General features: G+C 39.9%; 4 protein-coding genes and 1 long non-coding RNA gene across 5 annotated transcripts; 3 read left to right on the forward strand and 2 right to left on the reverse strand.

Moving 5' to 3' along the window:
* Positions 1-7: 7 nt before the first annotated feature.
* On the forward strand, positions 8-5,409 carry LOC127366772 (complement C1r-A subcomponent-like). The gene is made up of 13 exons (XM_051406045.1): positions 8-124; positions 362-575; positions 1,820-1,997; positions 2,482-2,622; positions 2,784-2,989; positions 3,077-3,224; positions 3,326-3,444; positions 3,556-3,634; positions 3,870-4,004; positions 4,110-4,184; positions 4,277-4,482; positions 4,567-4,781; positions 4,960-5,409. Exons 1-13 carry the CDS (start codon positions 45-47, stop codon positions 5,318-5,320), a joined length of 2,157 nt encoding a protein of 718 aa, XP_051262005.1. The 5' UTR covers positions 8-44; the 3' UTR covers positions 5,321-5,409.
* An 806-nt stretch (positions 5,410-6,215) lies between these two features.
* On the forward strand, positions 6,216-12,043 carry LOC127366774 (complement C1r subcomponent-like). Its single transcript, XM_051406048.1, has 13 exons — positions 6,216-6,328; positions 6,590-6,803; positions 7,861-8,035; positions 8,331-8,471; positions 8,865-9,070; positions 9,155-9,302; positions 9,406-9,524; positions 10,312-10,390; positions 10,492-10,626; positions 10,736-10,807; positions 10,914-11,119; positions 11,200-11,414; positions 11,568-12,043. The coding sequence occupies exons 1-13, from the start codon at positions 6,303-6,305 to the stop codon at positions 11,929-11,931; spliced, it is 2,100 nt and encodes a 699-aa protein (XP_051262008.1). The 5' UTR covers positions 6,216-6,302; the 3' UTR covers positions 11,932-12,043.
* A 799-nt stretch (positions 12,044-12,842) lies between these two features.
* Positions 12,843-14,015, reverse strand: LOC127366867 (uncharacterized). The gene is made up of 3 exons (XR_007885400.1): positions 13,843-14,015; positions 13,656-13,770; positions 12,843-13,513 (listed from the first exon to the last, which is right to left on the reverse strand). It is a non-coding gene; the product is annotated as an uncharacterized LOC127366867 (long non-coding RNA).
* A 132-nt stretch (positions 14,016-14,147) lies between these two features.
* tapbpl (TAP binding protein like) lies at positions 14,148-20,255 on the forward strand. The gene is made up of 8 exons (XM_051406126.1): positions 14,148-14,506; positions 15,140-15,352; positions 15,439-15,708; positions 15,809-16,009; positions 16,798-16,965; positions 17,050-17,153; positions 18,228-18,453; positions 18,872-20,255. The coding sequence occupies exons 1-8, from the start codon at positions 14,425-14,427 to the stop codon at positions 18,937-18,939; spliced, it is 1,332 nt and encodes a 443-aa protein (XP_051262086.1). The 5' UTR covers positions 14,148-14,424; the 3' UTR covers positions 18,940-20,255.
* Position 20,256: 1 nt separating this feature from the next.
* Positions 20,257-25,866, reverse strand: vamp1b (vesicle associated membrane protein 1b). Its single transcript, XM_051406204.1, has 5 exons — positions 25,010-25,866; positions 23,878-24,022; positions 23,352-23,510; positions 22,800-22,851; positions 20,257-22,258 (listed from the first exon to the last, which is right to left on the reverse strand). Coding segments are annotated over exons 1-5 (375 nt in total). The 5' UTR covers positions 25,012-25,866; the 3' UTR covers positions 20,257-22,241.
* Positions 25,867-27,557: the final 1,691 nt, after the last annotated feature.

The raw sequence follows: 27,557 nt of genomic DNA on the forward strand, positions 1-27,557 counted from the left end.
TTGCAAAATACTACAAACCGCAGCCTGTGCTACATTAATGGTCAATGAGCCTCTTTTGCATAAAACTGCAGTCACACAGAGATACATTCATTGCAGACATGGGATGGACTTACTGTCTTATATGGTAAGCTTGATTAAAATATCTTTACGTTGCATGCTAGCAATTTTCTTTGGTAAAAAGTGAGGATGTCCATTACAACATTGTCTATAGTTAAGTAGCTAAGTACCCTATAGAAAACTAAAGCCACAGTATATGGTTGCAAAAGTTAAAAATGTATTTCTAAACTGTATTTGTTCTTCTTCTGTTTGCATCAAATTTAACTAGCATCTTTGTTCAAACTATGTTTATACACAATTCTAGGTGTCTGTGTTTGTCAGTGACTAAGTGCTCACAGCTGCCTGACTCTCAACCTGTAATGCATAGAGAGGTCCATTCCCCTCAGTATCCCCGGCCTTACCCTCCCAACCTGCTGAAGCAATGGGACATCTGGGTTTCTAAAGGCTACCTGATCCAGCTGTCCCTAACACATCTGGATATTAAAGCTTCTTCAGGCTGTCATCAGGACTCTCTGACGGTCAGAGCCATATTAAAAACTATAAAATATTCAACAATATTTCATATAATAAATCAATGTTGTGTACTGAAGTCCAGAACCCGAATTTTAGTCTAATATTTATCACTTAACTTTGATCTGAGTATTGATGACCTGCACAAAATGGGGTCTTGAATTGGAACCAGGGACTCCTTCCATCACATCCAACCAGCCATCCATTAATTTTTTATTGCTTATCCAAGGACTGGTTGCATTGGCAGCAGGCTAATGATGAAGACACACAGAATCCGGTGAGGATGCATCTGACCGCACAAGACCACAGTGCTCCAGCTGGCAAGTGACGAATCTGCGACGGCTTAATTTGCATAAAGTTGAAGTTAAGTCGGGTTGACATCAGTCGATAGATCCATTGTGTTTGCACCATAACGGCTTGATTCTACATGGCATGGCAGTGTTGTGTTCCAGCTGATTGCAGCAACACTGACTTGTGGTTTTTCCGGACATGCTGCAGCGCATTTAAGAAGCAGCTCTCCACTCTGCTCAGCATAAATACAAATATTCTAATTTTGACTGAAACAAGCTGCATAGAGCAGATCGACCCAAGCAGCAAGAATGGCATAGAGCATCCAGTCAATGTTTAAAATAAAACATCCTGCAGACTCCTAATCGTAAATCACAAAAGTAAAAACATTTGGGCAGGAAAAACACTTCTCAAATGTTCAAATGTGTCAAGGGTGGAACAAAACTGCATTGCATACTCAATGTCATAGAGCAGTGTCCAGTAGGATCAAGGCGTATAGGTAACCAAAATGTTTCTCTCCCCAACAAATACTTCTCCAGCTCCTCTCGGGGGATCCTGAGGTGTTCCCAAGGCAGATGAGCTAATCTCTCCAGCATGTTCTGGACATCCTACCAGTTGGACATTGCTGGAAAACCTTGAAAGAACCACCAGATGTTCACTAAAGAGCTCCCCTCCCAAGTCAGCCTCTAGGAGGGGGCCCCGACTTGTTTTTTTGGCAACTACGAATCACTGGTCTAGTCATCTTGACTGATATACTGTAAACCTGTGTGAAGATATGACTGAAACACAGCACGTTTATGTAGTTTGAAAGACAAGTGGAAAAATAAATGAATTAAACAACTTAAGCAGTTGCAAAGCTATGCCACACACCATTCCCAGGCGTACTTGAAGTCACTTTAAGTGACCTTTAACTGCTCTCTTTGGTCTTACAATGTCTTTTTTGCTCTTTAAACTTACTTTTCAGGTTCTCTATGATCAAAAGGTCTTGGGGACGTTTTGTGGTCAGGAAAATTCACGTCATCACCCAGGCAAAGTGCCAATCCTTTCTCAAGACAACAGACTGACTCTCATATTTCAAACAAATGACTCCTCTGCGGAGCTCCAACAGCACATTGGTTTCTCTGCAACCTACAAGGCAATAGGTAATGCTTTTTTGGTCACTTCACTCTTCCCTAATATGTCTGATATGCCCCAACCCTTCTAGAGAAATTCCACCTTCAAACAAAATTAACGTTTTGCTTTTCCAGGGATTTTGGTCAGCATGATTAATATCAACAAATATAATAACAACAGTATCACTTTAAGCTGGAAATAAGTGTGTCAAAACATTAAAAGAATCAAATGAAAATGTACCCCTATCCCAGTTAATTCACTGTGGCTGTTGTCACTGTGTTCTAGGATTTGCTCAATTATTGTATATGGAGCAGCTCCAAGATTTGTCTCTATAAATGATGTTATAACAATTTTGATCATGAGTTGACCAGCTTAAGACAAGACTTATTCCGTCTCAAATTAAAGCTAAGCAAAAACAACAGTATAAATGTATACTATATATATTTATAGCTTAAATCAAGCTTAAATCAATCTTTAGGTTAAGTTTTCTATTAATGACCTTCTCATTGTCAGATGTGGATGAGTGTTCAAACCCAGACCCTGGAGATGGCTCAGGTCCACTCTGCTCTCAGATCTGCATCAACACCCCTGGTTCTTACCACTGCTCCTGCCGCTATGGTTACAAACTTCAGTTAGACCAGCGCACATGTTTGTGTGAGTACTGTATACAGTAAATGCATGCTTCTTTCTATGTACCTTAATGTGTGTCATGCAGTGAAGCTCATTGGTTACAGCATGGCATTAATGCTGCTTAGTCAGTGTAAAAAATAATCTTTATTTTGAAGTGAACTACTGAAGCTCTTCTTCTTATCCAGTATCCTGTGGTGGTTGTATATTTGACAAGCATGAGGGACATCTATCCAGTCCAGGATACCCTGGCCCTTCACCTCCTTTTCTGTCCTGCAAGTACATCATCTCTGTGGACCCCAGATTCACTGTCACTCTTAACTTTACTGACAACTTCCACATAGACAGTGTGGACACTCAGGAAGGTCCCAGCTGTCAACATCACTGGCTGCAGGTATTGGCAAAGGGCTTCCTTACAACAAAAGACAATGAAAAGAGACCCACTATTATACAAATAAACCTTCCACTTTTCCCCTGGTAGGTAACCACCCCAGGCAGAAAGCCCATGAAGCTGTGTGGTGGAAAGAGTCCAGGTCTGATAGATACAAATTCCAGTACTGTCAGACTGGACTACCATACTGATGATAAAGGCCTGAGTCAGGGCTGGAGCCTGGACTACAGCACATACAGTGAGTGATGAAGGGAGAGAGACATGGTGTTTTGTCTGGTCGATGGTAACAGTTTTACAACTGTATATATGTTATTAATGATGTTTTCATGTCCTTTCCAGAGGTCAAATGTCCAGTTCTAGGGAATGTGGCTAAAGGCAAAGTGACTCTTGTCTTGACAGAATATTTCGACAGAGATTACATCTATGTGACCTGTGACCAAGGATACAAGCTGATGATGGTTTCATGTTTTTTCTTTCACTGACATTGCTTGTTGTTCCTTCGTGTTAATTTTTGTTATATTAATTAGACAAACATATATTACACTTGATCAATCCACTATCTTTTACAGGATGGTCGAGAGATCAAGATGTTCTCAGCCACATGTCAAAGCAACGGACAGTGGACCCTCCCTCTGCCAGAATGCCATAGTATGTCTGTTCAGACCCCAAATTATTTTATTTACTCAAAACTTAGCTTAACAAAAACAAGGCAACATAATAAATACATGCATCAACAAAAACCCACAGCAAACCAGATCCAAACACAAAATTATACTTCCCAATACTGCTACCATATAACAACTACAGTCCAATGACACTAATCTAATACATTTCCTGTCACTTGCCAGATATGAATCTGTTCTTGTTTTTTGTTCTTTTGCAGTAATTGATTGTGGAGAACCCAAACCTTTGCTGAATGGCGGGGTGACCTTTCTGTCTGGCTTTCAGAATCAGTACCGTTCTGTTGTTCAGTATCACTGTAATGAACCATTTTACTCCCTCCTTGGGGGCGTAAATTGTGAGATATTTACACATATTCTTAAAATATCATTAATTATTTTTTTATTTCTGATATAGCTTAATTGAAAATGAATGCCATTTTCTTGTTCACTCTGGTCTTCAGTTACTTTCACCTGTGAAGCAGACAGAAAATGGAGATCCAACCATGATACTGATGTCACTGCAACATGTATACCTGGTATTGGCACCCTGTGATACCTAATCTTGGATGCTTTACTTAAAAATTAAGTCTGTGTCTGTGTAAACCTAAATTATGTTTGTCTCATCCAGTCTGTGGCCAGCCTATAAATCACATCTCTGCCTATCAGAGGATCATTGGAGGCAGTGAAGCTCCAGACAATACCATCCCCTGGCAAGTGCTACTGAGTGTAGATGGACTAAGAGCAGGAGGAATGGTGATTGCAGACCGCTGGATTATGACTGCAGCTCATGTCCTACAAGAGAATGGAAATATAGTACCAAATGAGATTTTACGGGTAAGTGGTCTATTGTTATCTGCAAGCCCATTGCCTTCATGTTTTGAATGGAAATGTATTTCTTCCTATGCTATTGATTTCAAGGTTTACATGGGACTCACTAATGTTAACACCTTGAGGCAATCTCCTGTGTATACCGCCTCAATCCATGTTCACCCTGAATACAACAATCCCAACAATGTAAACTTCAACAATGACATTGCCTTGATCAAACTGCGAGAGCCAATCACATTCAGAGCATCTGTTATGCCAGTATGTTTGCCAGAGAAAGGTGCCACATACGTCACTGGCATGATGGGGTAAAGAAACAACTTTCATTGTATAATGTTGTACAATCCATTTTATATTTATTTATTTTCTCAACTTTTAGTTTAGTTAACTCAGTCTTTTTAACTTGAAATTAAATTTTCTTATTGCTATTTGTCTTTGCCCCTTTCTAATGACTTCCCCATAACTGTCTCTTTTACATTTTTTCAGACTGGTGTCAGGTTTTGGCCTCACAGAAAGATTAAAGATTTTAACAAATATGCTGAAGTACGTGCAGCTCCCTGTGGTAGAGCAGGAGACATGCAGGGCTTCAATCACTTCAGCGAAAAAGAAAAGGAACAGTGTACCAAGTCTGACAAATAACATGTTTTGTGCTGGAGTCCCTGAGGGTGGGAAGGACTCCTGCCAAGGTGACAATGGAGGCCCTTTTACCCTGAGTAATGACGGACGGGTCTGGGCTGCTGGGATCGTCAGCTGGGGGGTTGACTGTGGACAGCAGGGAACATATGGAGTCTATACCAGGGTCGCTAACTACCTGGACTGGATCAACAAGACTATGCAAGAGAACTGAGATTTTTAGCATGATGTGAAGATTTGGATGAAACAAATGTAAAATCAAAAACAGTGAAAACATCTACAATAAAATAAGAAAAAAACAAACAGACATGTGCCTTTTTATACATGTATCTCAGATCTCTGGTAAAGACAATAATCATATTAATGTCTACTTCAACTGCCTCTTACCAACTTGTTTTTTTCCTGCTTATGGACACCTTATCCCATTTATGCCATGGTCACTTGCCAAAGAAAAAAAATATATATTTCCATACATTTTGCAATCCAAACGTTTCACAAGCCGTAACTCGGTTTCCCTGGTAACACCTTAGGGTTTGACCATTACCTGGAAAAATCAGTACCATCGCATTTGGTTCTCAATCGCAATGAAAATGTTGCCCACTACTCCAGTAAACAGGATGAACCTTAGATACGACTTGGCAGTGGGAGATGTTTCTGGTGATCTTGACCCACTGGCTTAGCTATGATCCAGAAAGATAGCACTAGCAAGATTCATGGTCAATAACACTGTGTACAGTTTACTCCAGTAAACAGAAATTGACATTTAAAAAAAAAAAAAAGATTAATGGACACCCTGCAGCCAATCCGGATCAAGTGTTCACCCAGACTATGGTATACATTGTTAATTATATGTTTACTACGTACTCTAGCTACTTCATGTCTCTTCATGAATTAAAGACAGTAGTCTCTCATTTTATTTACTTTTTTGGGTCTTCACAGGACTCTGCACTGTGCTCATACTCTGGATTGTTTGACTGCACACACATTTTACTCCTCATTCTTCCATTTCGGTTAGTCCAACTTACTGACCCTGTTCTTCTACAATTCATACTTGTATTTAATTCTGCCAAGACAAACAAACCCTGAAGGTTAAACTCCATTGCAAAATGCTACAAACCACAGCCTGTGTGACATTAGTGGTCCAGTTGTACATGAGACATTTCACCTAAAACTGCAGTCACACAAATATTGCAGACATGGAATGGACCTACTGTGTTATATGGTAAGCTTTGCCATGAATGTTCACCTTTGTTGTATGTTTTAGTAAAGTGTAATTTTTAATGGATTTATATCTTTCTATCTTGCATTATATACATACTATAAGTGTGCAACTACTCTACAACAGTACCATATAGAAAACTAAAGCCATACTATATGGTTACAGATGTTAAAATGTATTGTGTCACTGTATTTGTTCTCTCTTTGCATCAACCTTGGACTACCACCTTAGTTCCAACTCTGTGTTTATGTACAATAATTACAGGTTACTGTGTTTGTCAGTGCGGCAGTGCTGGCAACAGCCTGACTCTCAACCTATAATGCATGGGGAGGTCCATTCCCCTCAGTATCCCCGGCCTTACCTTCCCAACCTGCAAAAGAAATGGGACATCTGGGTTCCTGAAGGCTACCATATCCAGCTGTCCCTAACACATCTGGATATTAAAGCTTCTCTGGGCTGCTATCAAGACTCACTGACGGTCAGAGCCATATTAAAGCCTATCATTATACAATATTAGACAATAGATCAGTTTTTTTGTCCAAAACACAAATTTTAACCTAATACTTCTGATATAACGTTGACTTAAATGTTGATGACCTTCACAAACTGGGTTCTTAAAGTGGAACCAGGGTAAGAAATTCACAAGAACAGTGAACAGTAACAGTGAAACATGGCTTAGACTTTCAGCCACTGACTCTCATCCTGGCCATTTCACACTAAAACTGCAAACTACCCCAGACTGATCGGTCTGATAAAGCCAAATGAATTACATTTTCTGCAAGCAGAGAATCAATTCTGAGATCTAAACCAGACATTTACCAACCCACAAAGTCCTGTAACACCCAGGATTTTATTTCAGTGACTACCAAAGCCACAGCCCTTCTGGCTTCCTTTTTTGCTGCTTCGGCTGGCGCCAAGCTGGCAAACCAATCCCGAAAGACCCCCTTCTTCAGGTTATAGGCATTCATCACTGCTGGTATCCACCAGTTCAGTTGCTGCCATGACAGGCACCAACCCCCTTCTGATTACAACTCCTAACAGCCACCTCAATACAGGTTGTAAACACGACTCACTTGGATTTCACATCCCCAACCTCCCCGGGATGCAGTCCGAGTTCCAGTTCCTCCTCACTACACATTTGGGTTTACCAATCTGTCTGGCAGCTTCTCCCACCATCTGATCCAGCTCACTAGATGGTGATCAATTGACAACACTGAGTGTCAAACATAGTGTTTGATATTACCAATCTATGACTAGCACAGAAGTCTTGATTTCTATTTTGGCACCCCTGTTAACAGATTAGAGCAGTGTCTCAGGCTCCCGCAGCGCTTCACTAGAGAAACGAGATCTCGCCTATTTTTTCCACGAGCCGTAAACGTCTGCCTGCAAAAGAGGACAGTGAAGTGGATCCACATATTTCAGTACAGTTTAATTGTCACTTGTAGTCACTATGATCATCATTCCACGTTTATCAGGGAGTGCCTCTTCATGATCAATGGTCTTACAATGTCTTTTTTGCTCTTTACACATTTCAGGTTCTCTACGATCAAAAGGTCTTGGGGAAGTTTTGTGGTCAGGAAAACACTGATTACCCAGGCATAGAACCGATCTTTTCTCAAGGCAACAGACTGACTCTCATATTCCAAACAAGTGACTCCTCTGCGGAGCTCCAACAGCACATTGGTTTCTCTGCTACCTACAAGGCAATAGGTAGAGCTTTTCTGGTCACTTCCCTATAACTGTTTATTTCCCCCAAACTTCAAGAGAAATTCCACCGTAAAAACATATTTAACATGGTGCTTTGTAGGGCTGCATGATAAAAAATCTTATTGTGATTATTCTGACAGGTATTACAATTTTGATATGATTCACTTCACCTGTCAGTTCTCATAATGTTATGGCTGATCAGTGTATTATCTCCTTGAGCTGTAACAATATAAATATACATTAAAAAATACATTTTACTTTAGGTTAAGTTTTCCTTTAATGACCTTCTCATTGTCAGATGTGGATGAGTGTTCAAAACCAGACCCTGGAGATGGCTCAGGTCCACTCTGCTCTCAGATCTGCATCAACACCCCCGGTTCTTACCACTGCTCCTGCCGCTATGGTTACAAACTCCATTTAGACCAGTACACATGTTTGTGTGAGTACTGTATAAAGTAAATGCATGCTTCTTTGTATGTACCTGAGGGCCTGTCCTCACAAATAAGTTTTTCTCGAATCCGGATAAATATCAGCCACATACAGGCCTGGCATATGTACATCAGCATTTTGGGTCGTTTCAGTGAATCCCTGTGGACGCAGATATTTATAGATAGATATAACAGATATTATATTGGAAACGACGCTGTGTTTACGGAGGTTTTTTTCGAAACGACATCGTATTGGGTGAGGCCGCGTATTCGTGAGGACATGCCCTTAATGTGTCATCCTATGAAGCTCAGTAGTTACAGTGTGTACTGCTGCTGAGTACAATATTGAATATTGAATCTCTTGTTCTTGCTACCATAATACATGCTTTTGCCCAAATGTATAGTATCCTGTGGTGGTTGTATATTTGACAAGGATGAGGGACATCTGTCCAGTCCTGGATACCCTGGCCCCTCACCTCCTTTTCTGTCCTGCAAGTACATCATCTCTGTGGAGTCCACATTCATTATCACACTAAACTTCACTGACAACTTCCATATAGAAAGCGTGGACACTCAGCAAGGTCCCAGCTGTCAACATCACTGGCTGCAGGTATTGGCAAAGGGCTTCCTTACAACAAATGACCCTCTGATATGCCTTAGTATAAGAAAAAACTTTCCATCACTCCCCTTATAGGTGACCATCCCAGGCAGAGATCCCATGAAGCTGTGTGGTAGAAAGAGTCCAGGTCTGATAGCTACAAAATCCAATACTGTCAGACTGGACTACCATACTGATGATATAGGCCTGAGTCATGGCTGGAGCCTGGACTACAGCGCATATGGTGAGGGATGAAGAGAGAGAGACAAGGTGTTTTCTTTTGTCAAGGGTAATGGTTGTACAACTGTAGATATGTGATTAATATTTGGGTATCATGTCCTTTCCAGAGGTCAAATGTCCATTTCCGGGTCATGTCACTAAAGGCAGAGTGACTCCTGTCTTAACTGAATACTTCTTCAGAGATTATATCTATGTGACCTGTAAACCAGGATACAGGCTGATGATGGTTTGATGTTTTCCTTCTTTCGCTGTCCATTCGTTAAAGGACCAGTGTGTAGGATTTAGTGACATGTAGCGGGGAAGTTGTAGATTGCAACCAAATGAAAACCACTCCCTTTCCAAGCATGTAGGAGAAACTTGAAAAGGCCCTATTGAGAGCCAGTATTTGGTGTGTTTGTTCTTGGCTACTGTAGAAACAAGGTTGAACATGGCAGCCCTTTGTGATAGATTAAAGCGGCTCATTCTATGGTACCAAAAACACAACAATTTAATATTTTCTGGTGATAAAAACCCTAATGAAAACATAGTCCAGTGTGTATGTTTTCATTAGTGTATAATCACCTGAACATGGTTTTGATTGTGTTTTCATTACCTTAGAATGAGCCATTTTTATCTACAGACGCAGCAGGTTGCCTTCCAAGGTGAACCACCATGTTTCTACAGTAGCCCAGAATGGACAAACCAAACACTGGCTGTAGATAGGGCCTTCCATGTTTATGCAATGTTCCTGGCCACTGCAGTTTTTCCCACACACTTCACAGCCTGTTCTTATTTCCAGGGTGTGTAATACAGACTCCAGTGGTGTTCATTTAGTTACTATACTTAAACTTAACCACTACATGCCACTAAATCCTACACACTGGTCCTTTAAGACAAAAAAAAAAGAGTTAAAAACAAAAAGTTAGTTAAAGTTTGTCAGTTTTCTTATCTTTTTTTCTTATTTGTTTTAATGTGTGAATAAGACCAACATTCATCAAATGTTTTTAATTCAAATAATTCAGTTTCTTTTCTAGAATGGTCGAGAGATCAGGAAGTTCTCAGCCATGTGTCAAAGCAACCGACAGTGGCACCTTCCTCTGCCAGAGTGCCAGAGTATGTCTGTTTTGAGCCCGTAAAGAAAACGTACTATAATCAAATGTCGTTCTTGACTCACTAGCAAAATATTAATGTGTGCTTGTTTTGTTTTTCTCCAGTAATTGATTGTGGAGAACCCAAACCTTTGCTGAATGGAGGGGTGACCTTCCTGTCTGGATTTCAGAATCAGTACCGTTCTGTTGTTCAGTATCACTGCAATGAACCATTTTACGCTCTCCCTGCAGCTGTGAATGGTAAGATATTTACAGACAGTGTTCCAGAAATATCATTAATAAGAAAATGTATTTTTCATGAAGCTTAACTAAAAATAAATACCATTACGTTGTTCCCTGTGGTCTTCAGTTAGTTTTACCTGTGAAGCAGACGGAAAGTGGAAATTCAAACACAGCGATGTCATTCCAACATGTATACCAGGTATTGTTGCCAACATAAAACCTAGTGATACCTAATCTGCAACACTTTATTTAAAACATGAAATCTGTGTCTGTATGAACCTATTTTTTTTGTCTGTCTCATCCAGTCTGTGGCAAGCCGACAAAACTAATTTCTACCTATCAGAGGACCATCGGAGGCAGTGATGGTCCAGACAATACCATCCCCTGGCATGTGCTACTGATTATAGAAGGAAGAATAGGAGGAGGCATGGTGATTGCAGAGCGCTGGATTATGACAGCAGCTCATATTCTAATACAGGATGGAAACCCAGCTTCAAATGAGACTGTACAGGTAGGTAGGCTACTGTAGGTGTTATCTGCATGCCCACTACCTCCATGTTATTGAATTTACATTTATTTCGTCCTATGCAGATTTACATGGGACTTATTGATGTTAAAAGCTTATTGGGCTCTCATGTGTATGCTGCCTCAATCCACATTCACCCTGAATACAACAACCCCAACGGCTTAGACTTCAACAATGACATTGCCTTGATCAAACTGCGAGACCCAATCACATTCAACTCATCCATTATGCCAGTTTGTTTGCCAGCAGAGGGAGCCACATATGTCACTGACATGATAGGGTATAGAAACAACTTTTAATTTCATAACGCTTTATAATTAAATATTTCAAGGTTATTTTTCTGAACTCAATAATCTTATCTTGCATTTTATTTTGTCCAGCTTTTCAGACTTTTTTTCTCACCATAACTGTCTTTTCTGCAATTTCTCTTCAGACTGGTGTCAGGCTTTATTACAGAAACTGACAACCAACGGATTTTAGCAAATCATCTGAAATACGTGCACCTCCTTGTGGTGGAGCAGGAGACATGCAATAGTTCAGTCAATAAGCTGAAGAAGACAAGGGGCAACTTACCAAGTCTGACAAAAAACATGTTTTGTGCTGGAGTCCCTGGTGGTGGGAAGGACTCCTGCCACGGTGACAGTGGAAGCCCCATCGCTCTGAGGAATGATGGACGATTCTGGGCTGCTGGTATTTTCAGCTGGGGGTTTGACTGTGGACAGCCGGGAACATATGGAGTCTATACCAGAGTTGCCAACTACCTGAACTGGATCAACAAGACTATGCAGGAGAACTGAATAAAACCAGAGACAAATATAGCCAAATAAAAACAAATGAGGAAAAATAACTTTACTTATACAGTCCTTCCTTATTCAACTAACAATAAAATGATGAAGGTGAGGTACATCACTTCTGTTGTAAAGTGATTTTTGTATTTGAGTTGGAATTAAATAATTCTAATTACATCATAAGTAAAATTCTTCTTTGAGCGCAATAAAGTTTTAACACAGTGTGCCTATCAATAACCTAATGATTAACATCCATATATTTACTCTCTCTCCGGTTTGGACTCCACCAAATCCTGAGGTGAATATCTGATCCTTAGGTGCTCCTTTGTGTTGGCTATAGTCTCTAACTTTGTCTTTCATTTTGTGTTAGGCATTTAGCAAAACGTGGGTTTAGCAAGATTTTTTTAATGATAAATCTTGCTTGTGGCTGGAAATGAGGTTGATGAGAGCAGTGAGATTGAATAAAACAGCAAGATGATACTCCTTTGTGGTTTCATCACTTCAACAACTCGTGTATATCACACTATCATTTGATCTATTGTTAATATGAAACCATTTATTATTGCAGCTTCATTTTCTACCTAATAATAATAATTTCCTGAATAGCATCATATGCTAGTAGAGTAAGATTTAATCTTTAGTGACGTTTCCTCATGATTTGGCACCTTATAGGAGAAACTCTTAGATGGTGTGAAGATTGATAACGTTGCCACCCTTGAGTCTGCACTGTAATGTGTAGCTGGTTAGCTTAACTTAGCATGGAAAAAGACTGGAAACATGGGGAAACCGCTAGTTTGCTCTGTCTAAAGGTTAAAAAAAAACAATTCTACCTGCACTTCTAAAGCTCACAAATAAATAAACCTCTTCATTATTGTGACCAGGGCAATTAAGCGCCCTGACAGCAAGTGCGACAACGCCACCCTGGGACTTTCACCCAGAGAATACCCACTTTCACAGGTTCTTATAGTACAGAGAAAAAGGAGCAGAGATGTGAATTTCCAGTTTCGACCACTACATTTATTTACACAGATTTAATGTCACTCTCAAAAAAAAAACATTTGGGATAGGTTAAAATTTACGATTTATTACCAAAATATACTTATATTCACTAAACAGGTAATTACCAGTACAAGGGGGAGGGGGGCTGTCAGGGAGGCCTACAGGAATGAGGGAGTGAGAGAAAAGGGGGGTCACCAACACCAGTAGGTACAGGGAAGAAGAGATCACACACACACTGCAAAACAATAAAGCACATAGTTAGAATACACAGCAACGTAAGCATGCACATAGAACCCAGACAGGGGGAAACCCTCCACCCAGTAACCCACCACTTGTCAGCGTATGACAGCCCACCTGTACAAACACTAAAAATAGCTCCACTATATCATTAACTCACAAGTTTGGTTTATGAAAGATGATAAATAAATCCGACAACTAAATTAACCAAGAAAACACAAACCAACTATCAAAAATTAACAATCTACACAGTAAAACAAGGTAACCATATACAATAAATACATTTGTAGAAGGGCAAAAACAGCTGTAGCCAGAAGACTAGGTCATGGGAACAGACACCATGTTCCAGTTCCTACTGTAAAGAAAACACATACAAAATATATGGTGACATGTATACAATATAAACATTAATCCAAAAACATATGTTTCAGTCATTAAAATCTAAAGACCACTGAGAAGAATAGTACACAAGACATACAACTTAAAGATTAACATACCTGCGAGTTACATGAACAATTTATCCAACCAGAATCTGGCACATACACACCACACTCTTCTAGTGGAGGGAGCAGCAACTACCTTCAATTAGCTCCCATATTCCTGCCATTACACCTGCACAGATGTGAGGGAAGAATTTAATGCATGCGCCCACTATATGACAAACAAGCCAAGAACAATTCATACCTTAGTTGGGCATCGGCATCCCTCAAACAACTGTAGAGTCAGGGTAGGTTGAGGCAAAACCTACTGCTGACTGCTACACAGCTACATTTAAGGACTGAGAAGTGATTAGCCTCACCTGCTGACAATCAATGATTGCAGGGTGTGGCTAAACTAGAGTGGGGAGGGAACGCTACCCATCAAATTATGACTGTATTACACAATTAAAAACAGACAGACGTTGGTTTCCATAGTGGCCCATGACCAGCTCCCTGCTGCTCTGTGATTGGACGATTCCTCTCTGCTCACTTTCACTTTCGCTTTTCCACTGCTGCATTTTGCGCATGCTCCCAACAGCGAGACGGACTTGCATCTCCTGGACTACCTCAAGAGTTTACTATTATATTATATCATATTATATAAATCGCTGCACAGTTCTTGTATAATATCGATGGGATGAAGAAAAGGCTGTAAAATACTCAGAGTGTGGGCGACACAATGAGCTGCTGTTAGTTGTTGAAATCAAAAGTGAAAGTGCGCTGGTTATTTTGTGTTCTAAGGAAGTTATTTAATTTTATCCAGCTGTACTAACGTTAAAGTTTGCCTATGGCACTAAATACACTGAAACAAGACTCCATGATGATGATTGAAGGGCTTTTGTTTGGATGCTTCCTGACGTGCGTTTGTGGTAAGAGCATTCATTTTGGCATATTGATGCAGCGCCTTATGGTGGACAATGTAGTAGTGGCCATACATTTATTGAACTTCAGTTGATTGTCAGACTCAGTAATAAACGTTTTGTCTGACACAGCTTATTTTGTTCATCCTTTACTATATTAGGTCTATGATTTCCTTTGTGGGGTGTTTATTTGTACACTTTCAATAAATTGAATAAAATTGACTTCTAATTTAGTCCTAGAATATTTAAGTCAGTACGTAGTAGGTCAGATGAATAGGAAAACAATTAATATTTGTCTAATAGGAAGTAAATAGCTCAGCACATATGAAGGAAAAAAGCTATCAATAATAACAATTATTATTGATGAATATTTCCCTGTGTTTAAATGGAGCAGTTTGTTGAAACTAAATTCCTCTAGAAATCAACAGTTGCTTTTAAAGGGTTTTGTGACCAATTTCTAGCTTTCAGTGTGTTTTTAGAAAATAAACAGACTTCTGTTTAATAGTAATTATTAGTTATTATGTTAAAAATGTTTTAAAGCTTAAAAACAATTAAATGTGTATAATAAGAACTTGATTCAGACCAGATGATAAATGACAAAAAAGTATTTAAAAGATTTTTGATTTGCCCCTTCTTTCTCAGCCAATGGAGTTGCAGATGTGGTACTTTCTTGCGCCCTGGTGGAGGAGGGAGTGGGAATGGGAGGAATGGGCGGCGGGGCTCTTTTCACACGGACTCCAGCCACTCTCGTCTTAAGAGATGTCGCAGTGGCTCCTGACGAATCACTGGAAACACTCACTCCGTTTGTCCCGCCTTCAATCCCTGATCCAGATGCCATCCTCTTAGAAGCCAAAGGTTTTCCCTGTCTTTTCTATGTATAAAGTTTGGTGAAATATAAGCACAACCTGTGTTGAACTTCTCCTCTCATCCCCCTGTGACAGTCTCATCACCTGAGATCCCCAACGTGGACGTGTTGCTGCACGCGGACTGCAATGAGCAGGAGGTGATGTGCGAAATAAGCCGTTACTCTCCTCAGGGATCCCAGGAAAGTATAGATCCAGCTTACTTTATGGTGTCCCTTAACGTGGAGGGAGTTGAGTTCAGCACTTCGTTGATTCTGCAGACTTTGACTGTGGAGAAGGACCAGTCGACCCTCATACAAAACAAACTGGGTCTACCTCTTAGCCAGTCGGGAACGCTTCTGACTGAGGGTGAGAATCAGAGTTTAATATATCATTTAATTTTCTTTCTTATTGAATTGTTTCCATTCACAACTTCTGTTTCACATTTTTTTTGCTTCCTGTCCCACAGTGATATTTGTGGTGTTTTCCCACATAAAGTCTGTATCTGCCCCTCTGAGAGGTGATGTTCTCCTCAACTGTGGCTTTAAGCAACAGGAGATACCCTTAGCACAGGAGGTGGGCATTGAATGGCGACTGCAGCACAGGGGAAAAGGGAGGAAAGTGCTTGACATGAAGACGAGGGTGGATGATGCAGAAGGGAACACAGTAGGTAAGTGCTGTGTGAACGGGTGAGCCTGGCCTCTTCTGGTCCATCCAGGGTGTTTATGAGGATTTACACTCAGACGACGGCTTCTCGTAGCTCTGAGAGTGATGATGATGGTAGATTAGTGCAAGTTGACTGCAGGAAGTTCATGAATAAAAAAAAAGGCAAATGGAGGTTTTGAGGAAAAAGGCAGCAGTTTTTACATTAAACAACTATACTATATAATTACTATAATATTACTACACTAACCATTAGTATAACATTAATGCAGCAGAATATGTAAAAACATTTAAAATTGTGTATTTTCAAATGTTGCATAAATTAGCATGACATTGATATTGCATCGTGAAACAAGCTGTCGAACCACAATGTTCATAATAATAATAATATATAACATCTTTAAGACATTAGTTTGTGTGGTCTTTACTTCACAAAATAATTCCTCTTAATCACGTGATAAATGGGTATGTAGATAACTTTTAATGTGAGAAAACTGCACAAAACATACAAACGGAGATGACATGAACAGCACAGCACCCAGCTAAGTGTGTCAAACAAATCCCCGTCTCAGTATGGTCAAAAGATCCAGAGCAAGGGAGAAAGAGGACCTTAAAGTTTGAGTTTTGTCAGCTGCTTTTTTCCAAGGTCAACAATCAACTGCTCAAGTCATTTAACGTCTACAGTTTAATGACAACTGAGCAAATTTGATGCGATAAAATTTCCAGAACAAGCAGGTAAGAGGATTTTGATTTGAGTTTGTTTGGTCAATTCCTGTTGTAATTTGTTGTACTCAGTGCGTGCAGAAAGGAGGGGCTCGAGCATAAATGTTACCAAGGTTGTCGGTGAGGGTGATGTCTCTGTGACTCTGAGCAAGCTGAAGGTTTTGGATGAGGGGACCTACATCTGTACTGTCAGCATAGGCCTTTTCCATGCCCAGCAAGTCATTCAACTCCACGTTATTCGTAAGTTTCACCCTAATCTCTCAGTTCTCTCAGAAAAATCCACAGAATATCTTTCAATTCTTCCTCTGTTGCTGTTTGTTTCAGAGCCACCACAGGTCTCCCTCTCAGAGGAAAAACTGGTTTTGAATACGAAGTCACGGCAGACACTGAGCTGCCATTGCGCTAAATATTATCCACTGGATGCTCAGGTCTGTAACTTGTATGTTCTTAGATGTTCACCAGTATAGTCTTCTGTGTTATCCCTTTGCTACCATTGAACAGCTTGGAAATACATACAATCTCTGGAAACTAGTTATTAATTAGTTAGTTAGAAATTAATTGTTTGATACACGTTGAGATAGGAAATAATAGTAAATAGTAAACCTGTTGCCAGTAGACATTATTTACATACATGCCACTGATGCACCATGGGGCTGTAATGTACACGGGTAAAAGAAGTCCATTGTCCAAACAAAGTCTTTGCCTTTGCCAATATAACAACAAACCAAATATAAATTTAGCAAACATCAAACAAAAGTAAATACTAAATACATCTGGTTTAAATGAAGCAAGTATCTAGAGTAATCAAACTAACACACAAACAAATACAAAAACAAAAACTATTAATAAAACAACAAACCAACTAATAAATCACTCCTACATTAAGGATTCGATCAGGTGTTATTTGGTTGGATTTGACCCAATTAGAATATGCATTGATGTTTGTTCTGCATCTGGATCAGTGTGTAGGATTCAGTGACATCTGCAGCTGCCGCAAAACTATAGTGAAAAAAGGTCCTCTCTAGATTAAGTGTTTGGTTTGTCTGTTCTGGGCTACCGTAGCAACGTGGCAGCCTCTGTAGAAATGGATCCTCTTCCTAATGAAAACATACCTATGAATATTATATTCCATTTCTGCCAATAGATCTTCCTCAATGTTACTGGCTTTTGATTAGAATGTTTTATTTTATTATTTATATTTATATTCGATTTATTTTATTGTATTTATTTATTTATCTTTATGTAATTTATTGTCATGGTTTTCAATTATTTTGCAGTTTTTTAAACCTATATTTTTAAGTAGTTTTATTATCACATTTTAATAATTTAAATTTATTGTGTGCATAGGTCTTAAATTGTTTTTATTGTTTATATTTGTACCGTCTTAAAATGAGCTTGTCAGTCAGCTCTGAAGCACTTTGAAATGCACCAAAGTGTAGGAAAGGTACAAATAAATATTGATTGATTGATTGATTGATTCTCTGCTTTCTTCTGCCTTTCAGATGGAGTGGTCATCCCTCTCTCCCACAGACACAGAGCCTACGGTGTTTCCAGATCAGGGCTCTTTATCCAGCCATCGTCAGCATGGCGATGGGACTTATTCCCTGTCATCTCACCTCACTGTGCCCTCCAGTATCTCCCCTGGAACTAAAATCACCTGCAGAGTGTCCCACCCGGCCCTGGAGGCTCCTCTATCTATCAGTCTGGTGGTAGAAAGTTCACCAACAGGTATTATATTCTGTGTGTGGCTGTTGTTTGTCGTTCTAAATGTATCTGTAAAATCTGCACCCCAGCACCTCTAAAGTTAACGAATAAACTTGTTATATTTCGTTTTATCTGTATAAAAAACAGAAGAGCAAAAACAACATTTTGTGGTTATTAGAGTGGAACATAATGCATAGTTAGTTTGAAACTGGTTTGGGTCAAATCACAACCTCTTTTGATCACGTCACAGCAGAGGGGAGTTTTTCACCTGGAAAATGCAAAAATGCAGTTTTCATTTTACAATGAGAATCATGTCTGTTTTGCAAATGAAACAGAAACGTTTTATGTCTTTAGATTATTTATTTGCATTACATTCTGTGTATCCTTGATATCAACCTTGTATAAAAATCCTTAACTGTTCTCTGTGTCTCTCACTCTACAGATTCCTATTGGTGGGTTCTGGGTTTCCTGGTTGTCACTGTGCTTTTCTTCTACCAGGTCATGAGATAAGTTAGTAGGAGATACTCTAGTAGATAATCCTGACTTGAAACTGAGCCCAGAAAAACTTAATTTGTGTCATTTGTGAGTCTGTAAGTTATTACTGATTTAATTAGAAGTCCTTACTGGTTTGAAACTATTTGAATATTTTGCTGTATCATTTATTTGCTTTATAAATTTGTTGTTGAGTATTTTTGGTAGTGGTTTTTTTTATGTAAAGTAAGCAAGTTTGGAGCATGCATTTCTGTAACCTGCAACGTAATATCTAAATCTAAGCATTTGGCATAAAACTCCCACATTTAATGCCCAAACTTTACCTTACAGCAGACAAATCTTTTTCTCACACAAGAATTAACCACAAGAATTATCCACGGCACTTTCACACTGACTCGTGCTGTGCCTGTCGAGTGCTGTGGGAAACATAACTCACATTACATTCACTGTGTTTGATGTCATCTCATCAGATGACTTGAGTTTCTGTTTCACACTCTGGAGTTTGTAGGTAGTTAAGATTAGATTAAGGTTGAATCACACGTGTGTAGGCAGGAGACACTCCAGACTTTCCATTATAGGTCCATACAAATTTTATTTGAAAGCAAATATCAAACCAATGGCACTATGAGTATGATGAACTTAAGTAATGCATGTGCAGTCAAATATCTAATTTATTTTGTTCAATTAGCAAAATGTCCGTCCCTATACATCTGCTTTAAGGTTTAGAGTTATATATGTTTTAGGAGGCTGTTGTGTTGTCCATCATAAATAAAGTGGCATAAACTCTTCACAACAAGAGCACCTTAAAGAACTAAAACTGAAGTTTTACAGTAACAGAACATGCAGTAAGACACACTGTAAGACTGTTGTTCTGATTAAAACAGGATAAAGTTATCCGGGCCTTGAACTGTTTATATTTCTTCTCATACACATTGTAGGATTTCTGGCTTCTGGGAAATATTTGGGGTTTTTTTTGCACTGTCTTTATTGGTACTATTTTAAATACAACATATGTTTTTATGGTATGTTGTTTTTGTGTGTGATATTGAAATTGTTACTGTTTTCACAATGAAAGATTTTGTGGCTCAACAACATTGTTAACATTATTAATATCAGTGCATTTCTTAAATTACTGTACATCTGGAAAACGATTGAAGCTTTGTTGTAGACAAATCACAGGGTTTCTATTTCATAAATGCTTTCAGTCAGAATCTGTTTATTGTACTAAAATAAGCCAGGATCACTTGAAGTAGAATAGATTGTGGTATTACATTTTCTAACAAGAACTAAATTGGCTCAATATGTCAAGAAAATATAATAAAGGTCAGCACTCAGTTCTGTTGATGATTTATTTATTGGCATCAGCAAAAGTGGTAAGCATGCATTTGTTTCCGCAAATCCAGTTGCATCTCTTACTGCGTTTTCATGTTCTCCTATCTCATGTGGTAATTACCTCATAATATTGTTGCACAGTATCATCAGATAATGGCAAACAGTTACAATTATGCGTAAATGCATTTTGCACATAAGGTTGTTCATATTTTCTTAATTTTATCAACTCTCAAAATCAGTCCTAATAGACATAAAGTCTTTTTTTAAATTTTTTTTTATATCCAACAACCCCCCAAAAACCTGAAAGAATTTATAAACACATTTTCAGGAGCATAATCTGACAGATGTGTATTATTGTTCTATCCATACAATACTACATGTTTTAACAGTTCACTATAGTAGCAGTTGTTTGCAGTCTGAATAATATTTTTCTCTCAAAAGCAAGTGAAATTAAACAAATCTGGCAAACTCTTGAGCATCATTGCATTGTAATAAGCAGTAATTATCAGATCAGAAAGACAGTATACACAGGTCCTTTAAACCACTAACAAAAAAAATTTACAGTCGGCAGTTAGATTCAGAAATGGCAGATACACAGGTCACACAAAAAGGCAAAACTATGGACACCGTTTGCCATGCAAGTTAGAAACAAACACCTCATTTTGGCCATTACCATACTGCAGGTGACAGGTGAGATATGTGAATGAGGGGGGAGTGGGAGGGCTGGGTGGCTCTGGGCTTTCCTAAATCATGTCCTTTCTCCCATTTTCCTGCTTTTTGAAGATCAGGTCAACTTAAACGACAATCAAACATACGCTTAGTCTGCACAACTTTCCAAGCAAGTTGGCATTTGTACCTGTTTGAAATGTGATGCTACACATTCATCTGTCTATGGCTGTGACTCTGTCCAATTCAGAGTTAAGAGACCTTCCTCTGGGTCGCAGCAGTCTGTTCATGTATATAGTAGATTGTCTGTTAGTGGCTGCTTGTCTTGCTGTGCATATTACTATGCCACCACCTGTGGTACAAAAACCAAGGTAAAATGAAGCATAGTTATACACCTACTTTATCAATAATCGCTTATCAGTCCAGAATTAAGTTTGTTTTATTTAGACAGGAGAGAAATGCTGCAATACTTTACTACCTTTCCCTGAATCACTTCTTCCTTTCCTTATACTCACACAATCTCTTTCATTTTTCTAATTTCTATCTGTTATTGTCACTACTGGACGTTACAGAAATAAGAGACTACGTAAGAGAAAGTTAGGCAGGAAAGGAAACGAAAAAGTTACGAATAAAAGCCTATCAGATAAACTTGGAAAAAGCTACTGGCTACAATGCTTTGGATCACAAATACACACACGCGCATACAACAAAAATGTTCAGAATCTTAATCTAACATGACCTTTTGTTAGTAAGTAGCAATAATGGAAGCAGTTGTGATGGAAGGAGTGCGTTAGGTATGTCAATATCAATTTACAAATGTAGGACTCTCAAAAAAGGTAATATGAACAAGCTTTGGCGTATCTGGGGTTGAAAGGACTGCAAACTCTGGTTCAATCTCCCTGCACACATTCACCAACTGTACATTGTACATTTCCCCCCCATGGCTCCGTTCAGAGGGCTTAGCCCCACGAGTCCCCCGTGTCACAAGAATTTTCTCTCTCCCTCCTTCCCTTTCTTTCTTCCTCTTTCACTCTGCCTGCTGCGTCCTTCAATAATACATGAGGTGCAGAGACAGGAGAGAGTGAGTGAGACATGACGCCAAAACGCTGGAAGAAAGCAATAAGAAGGGAGGGAAAGGGGGACAAAGAGAGCAGAGACACCTAGAAACACTACTGTCATGTATAAGTGCAAGATGGTTTGATGGAAGACTGTGTGAAGAGAGGGAGGAGAGGACGGATAAAAGGGGGCGCTTGGGTTTCTTTTTTTCTCTTCCCTCTCATATCATTCTCAAGTCCATATCCATCTGTGTTGATGGGCTGAGCTCAGTAGAAGAAGTACACTGCGAAAGAAGGGGAGACGGAGAGCAAGTCATTAGTCTAATGGATCGGGCAATACATCACTTCACCGAACAGAGAACGGTCAGCTGAGCTCTCCTTGGTGTTTACAGGTTTGTTTCAAATTAAGAACTGATAAAACTGGTATTGTGTCCATAATCTACTGTACTAAGAAGTTATGAATAATTGACAATCAGAGCAGACGTAGGCCGATCAGATCTGGGCTTATTAGAGCAGAAATACAAATAATGCGCTGGTGCTGTCTTATACCTGCCAGCATCCTTTAACAAAGTCATAAGAACGTCTCTGTAGCTTAATTTCGTGTAAAATAAACAGCACTAATACAGCAACACTATCGCATGCTGACTGACTGAACTTTCACAGAGGATAATTTTCTTCATATAACTGTTTTCTCTGCAGCCGAGAGAAAAAACACAGTAAACACTGTTTATAAAAGTCTATACATCAACTTATCTCTTAGTCAATCAATTAATCGATTATATCAATCTTTGTATTCGTATCAAGGGGAATTTATCTTCTACTCACAGAATATTATTCCAACCACAATGACTCCAATGATACCCATCATGATCATCATCTGAAAGGAGAAAACAGTAACATTTACTATAATGGGACATACAAGGGATTTAACACTGTGTGTGGAGGTAAAACAAGAAACTTCTGAGCAACAAAACATTCAAGACACTTAAAATTCTTTGCGTTTGTTGTGCTTGAGTTATGCAATCTCTAGAGTGTTTCTCAGTGTAGATTTATTTCCCCATTGTCCCCAGAGCATCTGTTCAGTCTTCCATAGCAGCTCATTAACACATTAGTGTGTGGAGAGCAGGCTGACGGCATCCAACAGACACTGTGTGCACTTCAGTGCACCTCAGCATGAACAGTTGCTCAATGATTTAACATAAAAGAGCTGAGGATCTGGTTCACACTTAATTTTTAATTCTCTACTAGCTCCATATACATACTATGTCTCTATGCACCACATACTAATGGGCATACTTTTAATTCAGGCTCAGATTATATTGTGAGTTTCTTAGATTAACAACAATCTGTTTAATGGACCCACACTAATGTGCCCACCTTGCAGTTCTTCCACCAGTACTTGTTCTTTAGCTTGGCTGCGCAGCTTTCAAACTGGGAGGCTCCGGCTTGGAGAGCATCCGCTCTGTCATCCAGCTCTGAAAGCTTCTGGTCCCTTTCCAAAACCTTGTCCACATTCACCCGCATGATATCCACCACCTAGCCGACAGTGGTGAGGATGAGAAAGCATTTGGCAGTGGTGGCGAGAAGAGACAAAGAGGATGACAAGCACAGTTAAAGGAAAGAAACACAGGGGACAAAGGGTTCTCTGAAGCTGCATATCGTAAATGAGTAGTTGTAATCCATTTGAAAATTGCAGCAAAGCTCTTTATATATTAAGAAGAGGAGATATTTCCAGAGAGCAACAACATTTTTGAATGCATGTCCAGTATAAGCATCATCCATACACAGGAAGTCCAGACATTTAATGATTAAGCCATTGATGAGGTTCCCCAACTGTTAACATGCATTACTTGTTAACATCAACCTCTAGTCCACAATCTTAGTCTGGCCTGATCCAGCTCACCTCCTCGACTTGGGCCTGTGTCTGCTGTAGCCTGCGGTTGCTGGAGGTATTGGGTGGGGCGGGAGGTCCGCCAGATGGGGCGCCATCTCCACCAGGGGCTCCTGGAGCGCCAGGGGCTCCAGCTGGGGCAGCATCTGGGGCAGACCTGAGAAGAAGCACGGGAAGAAGGACGAGGAATTGAGAGAAGTAAAGGAGACTGTCTGATATTCTGTTGTTAGTTATAGAGGAGGCATAGCACACACAGAGAAAACTGCATATGATGCAGGGGAGAGTGGAGATGTAAGGCGAAGAAATGCAGAAAATAGGATGTATAGGGGGAAGAAAAAGAGGAAAGAATGAGCAGGTGAAGAAAGATGGTGCAGTGGGAATTAAGAAAATATAGGCCACAGATGGATAGCTAGAAACAGAAAGTATTCTCCAGGAAGATACTGGCTGAATATTTGGAGCAGGAGGTTTTAGTGAGAGAAAAAAAGAGGGGAGAAATTCTTGTGATGGATTACACAGAGTTGGGAGGGATTGAGAGGAAAAGGTAAGGTTGGAAAGTGATGTGTGGAAAGGGGGGAAGGGTTAATCCAGCAGGGGGGAGGGAGAGAGGAGGAGTGGGTACAGGAGGCTTAAAACTGAGCAAACAAGCTCCTCAGGGGAGCAACCTGACTATCTGACGGACCGTTTATTGCAAATCACAGTCACTGCAGCAGGACTAAAAAATATATACTAAAAATATCTTCACCTCATGAACCATCAATTATCTGACATGAATGTTCCTCAACAAAGGAGGTGATGACCTCAAACCCTCTGAACAACAGTACGGTCTAATATTTCTTTTAGGTCTGTGTTGTAAAATGATCTAAAAAAGGCACAATGTAACTGTACCTAAGGCTTTAGAGTGGCAGCAGTCAACCCCTGCATACATAATTTAGTGATGCTGTGACGGAAAATTTCACTTGCGTCAGCAAAATCTATCAAGCTGAAAGAAATCAGTTCAGTCTCAAACCTCAGCACGAAAAAAACAAGAAAAACATACAAGAAAATAAACTGGTTTGAATATATGTTTATCAAGAGCAGCTTCAGGGAGATTTTTCATTTAGTTATAGTGAAAAGAGTGCAGCAGAAAAGCCGCATTAATACTCACATCTTCTATGCAGCTGTTTGAACTGACTCACGGGCAGCGGTGGAGGAGGGGTGACGGACTGAGAGGCAGGAGAGGGAGGGTCTGAAGTACAACCAAAGATACAAAATAAAAAAATAAAAACAGCAAGATCAAAGAAAAAAAAAAGAGATGAGAATATCTAGGCTCTGGTCCAAAATTAAAGTCCGGATATTCAGTTGAGCAAAGTGATTAAAGTGGCTGACAGTAAACAGAGGCGGGGGGTTTCTTTGCGCAGTGGAGCCGATCTTCTAGCAGTGCATTTATACCGCAAGTGGTCAGCAAAAGTACCGCAATACCGAGACACGTAAACGGGCCGGGTGATAATTCACCGTGTGTGACCGGACTGGAGAGCGGCGAAGTGAAGAGGAGCAACGCGACCTCAAGAGAAAAGTACTTCTAAATTATAATCCATCCAGGAGAAATCCACGGACGCGCAGATTCCCGCAGGGCTGCTTCCAGCTCCTCCAAGTGATGCTGAGTCCTTATAGCGGTGCTCCTGGATGCTGAGGACGCGGCGCTGATTGGCTGGTTTTGTTTAGTTGCCTCTTCTGAAAGCTACTGGCAAAAAAATGCAATTTCAAAATTAAAGGGGGGCAAAAAGTCCAGTCATGAGAAACCAGTTGTCTCTTTTTGATTTCTGTCACCCCCCACCTCTCTCTCTCTCTCTCTCTCTCTCTCTCTCTCTCTCTCTCTCTCTCTCTCTCTCTTTTTTTTTTTTTTTTTCTCTCGCTTTCTCCTCTGCGCGGACGGATGTGCGTCTTGAGGGAAGTGCGGTTGTAAAGTGCTGTGGCACTGTAGGCTACTGCAATAATGCGTCTCTCCTCCTGCCTTCTCCACTTGGACTCGTAACGACAGTGCGGTACCCCCCTCCCCCTCCCATCCTCTCTCTCTCTCTCTCTCTCTCTCTCTCTCTCCCTTCACACTTTGCAGTACTGCAGCTCTCTGTGTCGGATAGGGCGGCAGGACGACACTGCGGTACAGTGGATGCCTACAGAGTGTTGACTCGACTGTTTCCTCTCTGGCCTGGGATTCTCCCATTTTCCCCTCCTCCTGTACAACGTTTCCCTTTGCGTTTGATGTCGTTTAAATTCCGACTGGAGTCCTTCCTTTAAACCCACAACCTCAGCTCTTTTTCTATTTTGATTCTCAGTTATGTGCATAATTTAAAAGAGTGAAGTCATTAAAAAATAGGGTAAAGTGTGAATGGCCATTGGAGGATGAAACGTGACAAAATATGACATAATATAAACATCACAGATACACTATATGTCCAACTCTTGTCTATATACTTTTGTTTTTCGTGTTTAAGGCTTTAACCAATAGTTTTAAGCAGTGGTGTAGTGGTACCTAGAGAAGTGGGTAATGTATGCCCAAGCAAAGGATAAACACTTTGTATTATGAACAGTGACAACACACATGATTGCATATTTGGCTAAAAATGGGCCAGTAGCATCTGCACAACTTATGCTGATTGACTTCAGGGAGTGAGGATCAGTATGAAATTAACATTAGCCACAGAAGAGGGGCAGATTGTGCAATAGGTTCTGGCCCACAATCGAGTGAGAAACTACCTAATCATGCGTTTTGAGGGAAGTATTCTTTATTCCTTGTATTAATGATAAGCATCAGAAGGGATTTAGAAGTGGGTATACCCAGTTCCGACTGAAAGATACGTGGGTATGCTCCATAGAACTGTATATAGCCTGCACTACACTAGTGGTTTTAAGTAAAATCTGTGCTGCAGTGCACAATTACTAATTTTAGTGTCTCCAAACCTTTTTTGACTTTAATCCTTTAAAGCATTTATTTTTCTCACTCCCCCTTGTTACAGGATGAAAATGTCAAATATTTCATAATATAAAAGCAAAGACTAAAAATAGTCAAATGAGCACAATTTGTAGCAGAAAGATGTATGTTTTCTTTTTTTTTATCATCTCATAGCCACTCAGATGAATCTTCGGACTCTGGGTTGGGTTGAATCACTGTTTCAGGCTTCCCCTCTTTGTGGCCACAATTTGTGGAACTTGACTGACCTGCACAGAGCCCTGACCCCAACATCTCTGGGATGAACTGGAACACTATCTGTGAGCCAGGTCTTTTACTCCCCAACCTCAGTGCCTGACCTCACCGAGGCTCTCTTGGCTGGATGGGAGTAAAGTCATGCATCCAGGCTCTAAAATATTATAGAACGTCTTCCTGGATGTAACAGCAGCACATTAGTTTTTTAGAATTAAATGTGCCACATTCACGTACGTTCAGGAGTTTATATAGTGGCTGTCCTCACATAGAGAGAAAATACTTTGATGATGATCTCATCAACTTTAGAGCAAACTCAAGCATTTACACTTGTATTAACTCTTGTACGGCAAATAATCAGATTGCCCACTTATTCAATACTTCAATGGTTCCTCTAATCCTGATCTCCATTGCTGACCTTTGAACTCTCTGGGGGTTCATTATACAGTCTATGGGTGGAGCTAATTCTCCATTCTGAGATACTAAGGACAGACCATCATAGTATTCGTCTACA

This window comes from Dicentrarchus labrax, unplaced genomic scaffold, assembly GCF_905237075.1.
Source record: "Dicentrarchus labrax unplaced genomic scaffold, dlabrax2021, whole genome shotgun sequence".
NCBI classification, from domain to species: domain Eukaryota; kingdom Metazoa; phylum Chordata; class Actinopteri; family Moronidae; genus Dicentrarchus; species Dicentrarchus labrax.

What these genes read in the sequence shown, in the direction of transcription:
- LOC127366774 (XM_051406048.1), top strand. Translation starts at nt 6,303, where the DNA reads ATGGAATGGACCTACTGTGTTATATG. An exon ending in CATTCCAACATGTATACCAG is followed by an intron (nt 10,808 to 10,913) that starts GTATTGTTGCCA and finishes TGTCTCATCCAG; the next exon opens with TCTGTGGCAAGCCGACAAAA. An exon ending in CTTCAAATGAGACTGTACAG is followed by an intron (nt 11,120 to 11,199) that starts GTAGGTAGGCTA and finishes CGTCCTATGCAG; the next exon opens with ATTTACATGGGACTTATTGA.
- LOC127366772 (XM_051406045.1), top strand. Translation starts at nt 45, where the DNA reads ATGAGCCTCTTTTGCATAAAACTGCAGTCACACAGAGATACATTCATT. An exon ending in GTCAACATCACTGGCTGCAG is followed by an intron (nt 2,990 to 3,076) that starts GTATTGGCAAAG and finishes TTCCCCTGGTAG; the next exon opens with GTAACCACCCCAGGCAGAAA. An exon ending in TACGTCACTGGCATGATGGG is followed by an intron (nt 4,782 to 4,959) that starts GTAAAGAAACAA and finishes ACATTTTTTCAG; the next exon opens with ACTGGTGTCAGGTTTTGGCC.
- tapbpl (XM_051406126.1), top strand. Translation starts at nt 14,425, where the DNA reads ATGGCACTAAATACACTGAAACAAGACTCCATGATGATGATTGAAGGG. An exon ending in GGGAACGCTTCTGACTGAGG is followed by an intron (nt 15,709 to 15,808) that starts GTGAGAATCAGA and finishes CCTGTCCCACAG; the next exon opens with TGATATTTGTGGTGTTTTCC. An exon ending in CATTCAACTCCACGTTATTC is followed by an intron (nt 16,966 to 17,049) that starts GTAAGTTTCACC and finishes TGTTTGTTTCAG; the next exon opens with AGCCACCACAGGTCTCCCTC.
- vamp1b (XM_051406204.1), bottom strand. An exon ending in CACAGGCCCAAGTCGAGGAG is followed by an intron (nt 23,511 to 23,877) that starts GTGAGCTGGATC and finishes ACTGTCGGCTAG; the next exon opens with GTGGTGGATATCATGCGGGT. An exon ending in ACTGGTGGAAGAACTGCAAG is followed by an intron (nt 22,852 to 23,351) that starts GTGGGCACATTA and finishes TTCTCCTTTCAG; the next exon opens with ATGATGATCATGATGGGTAT.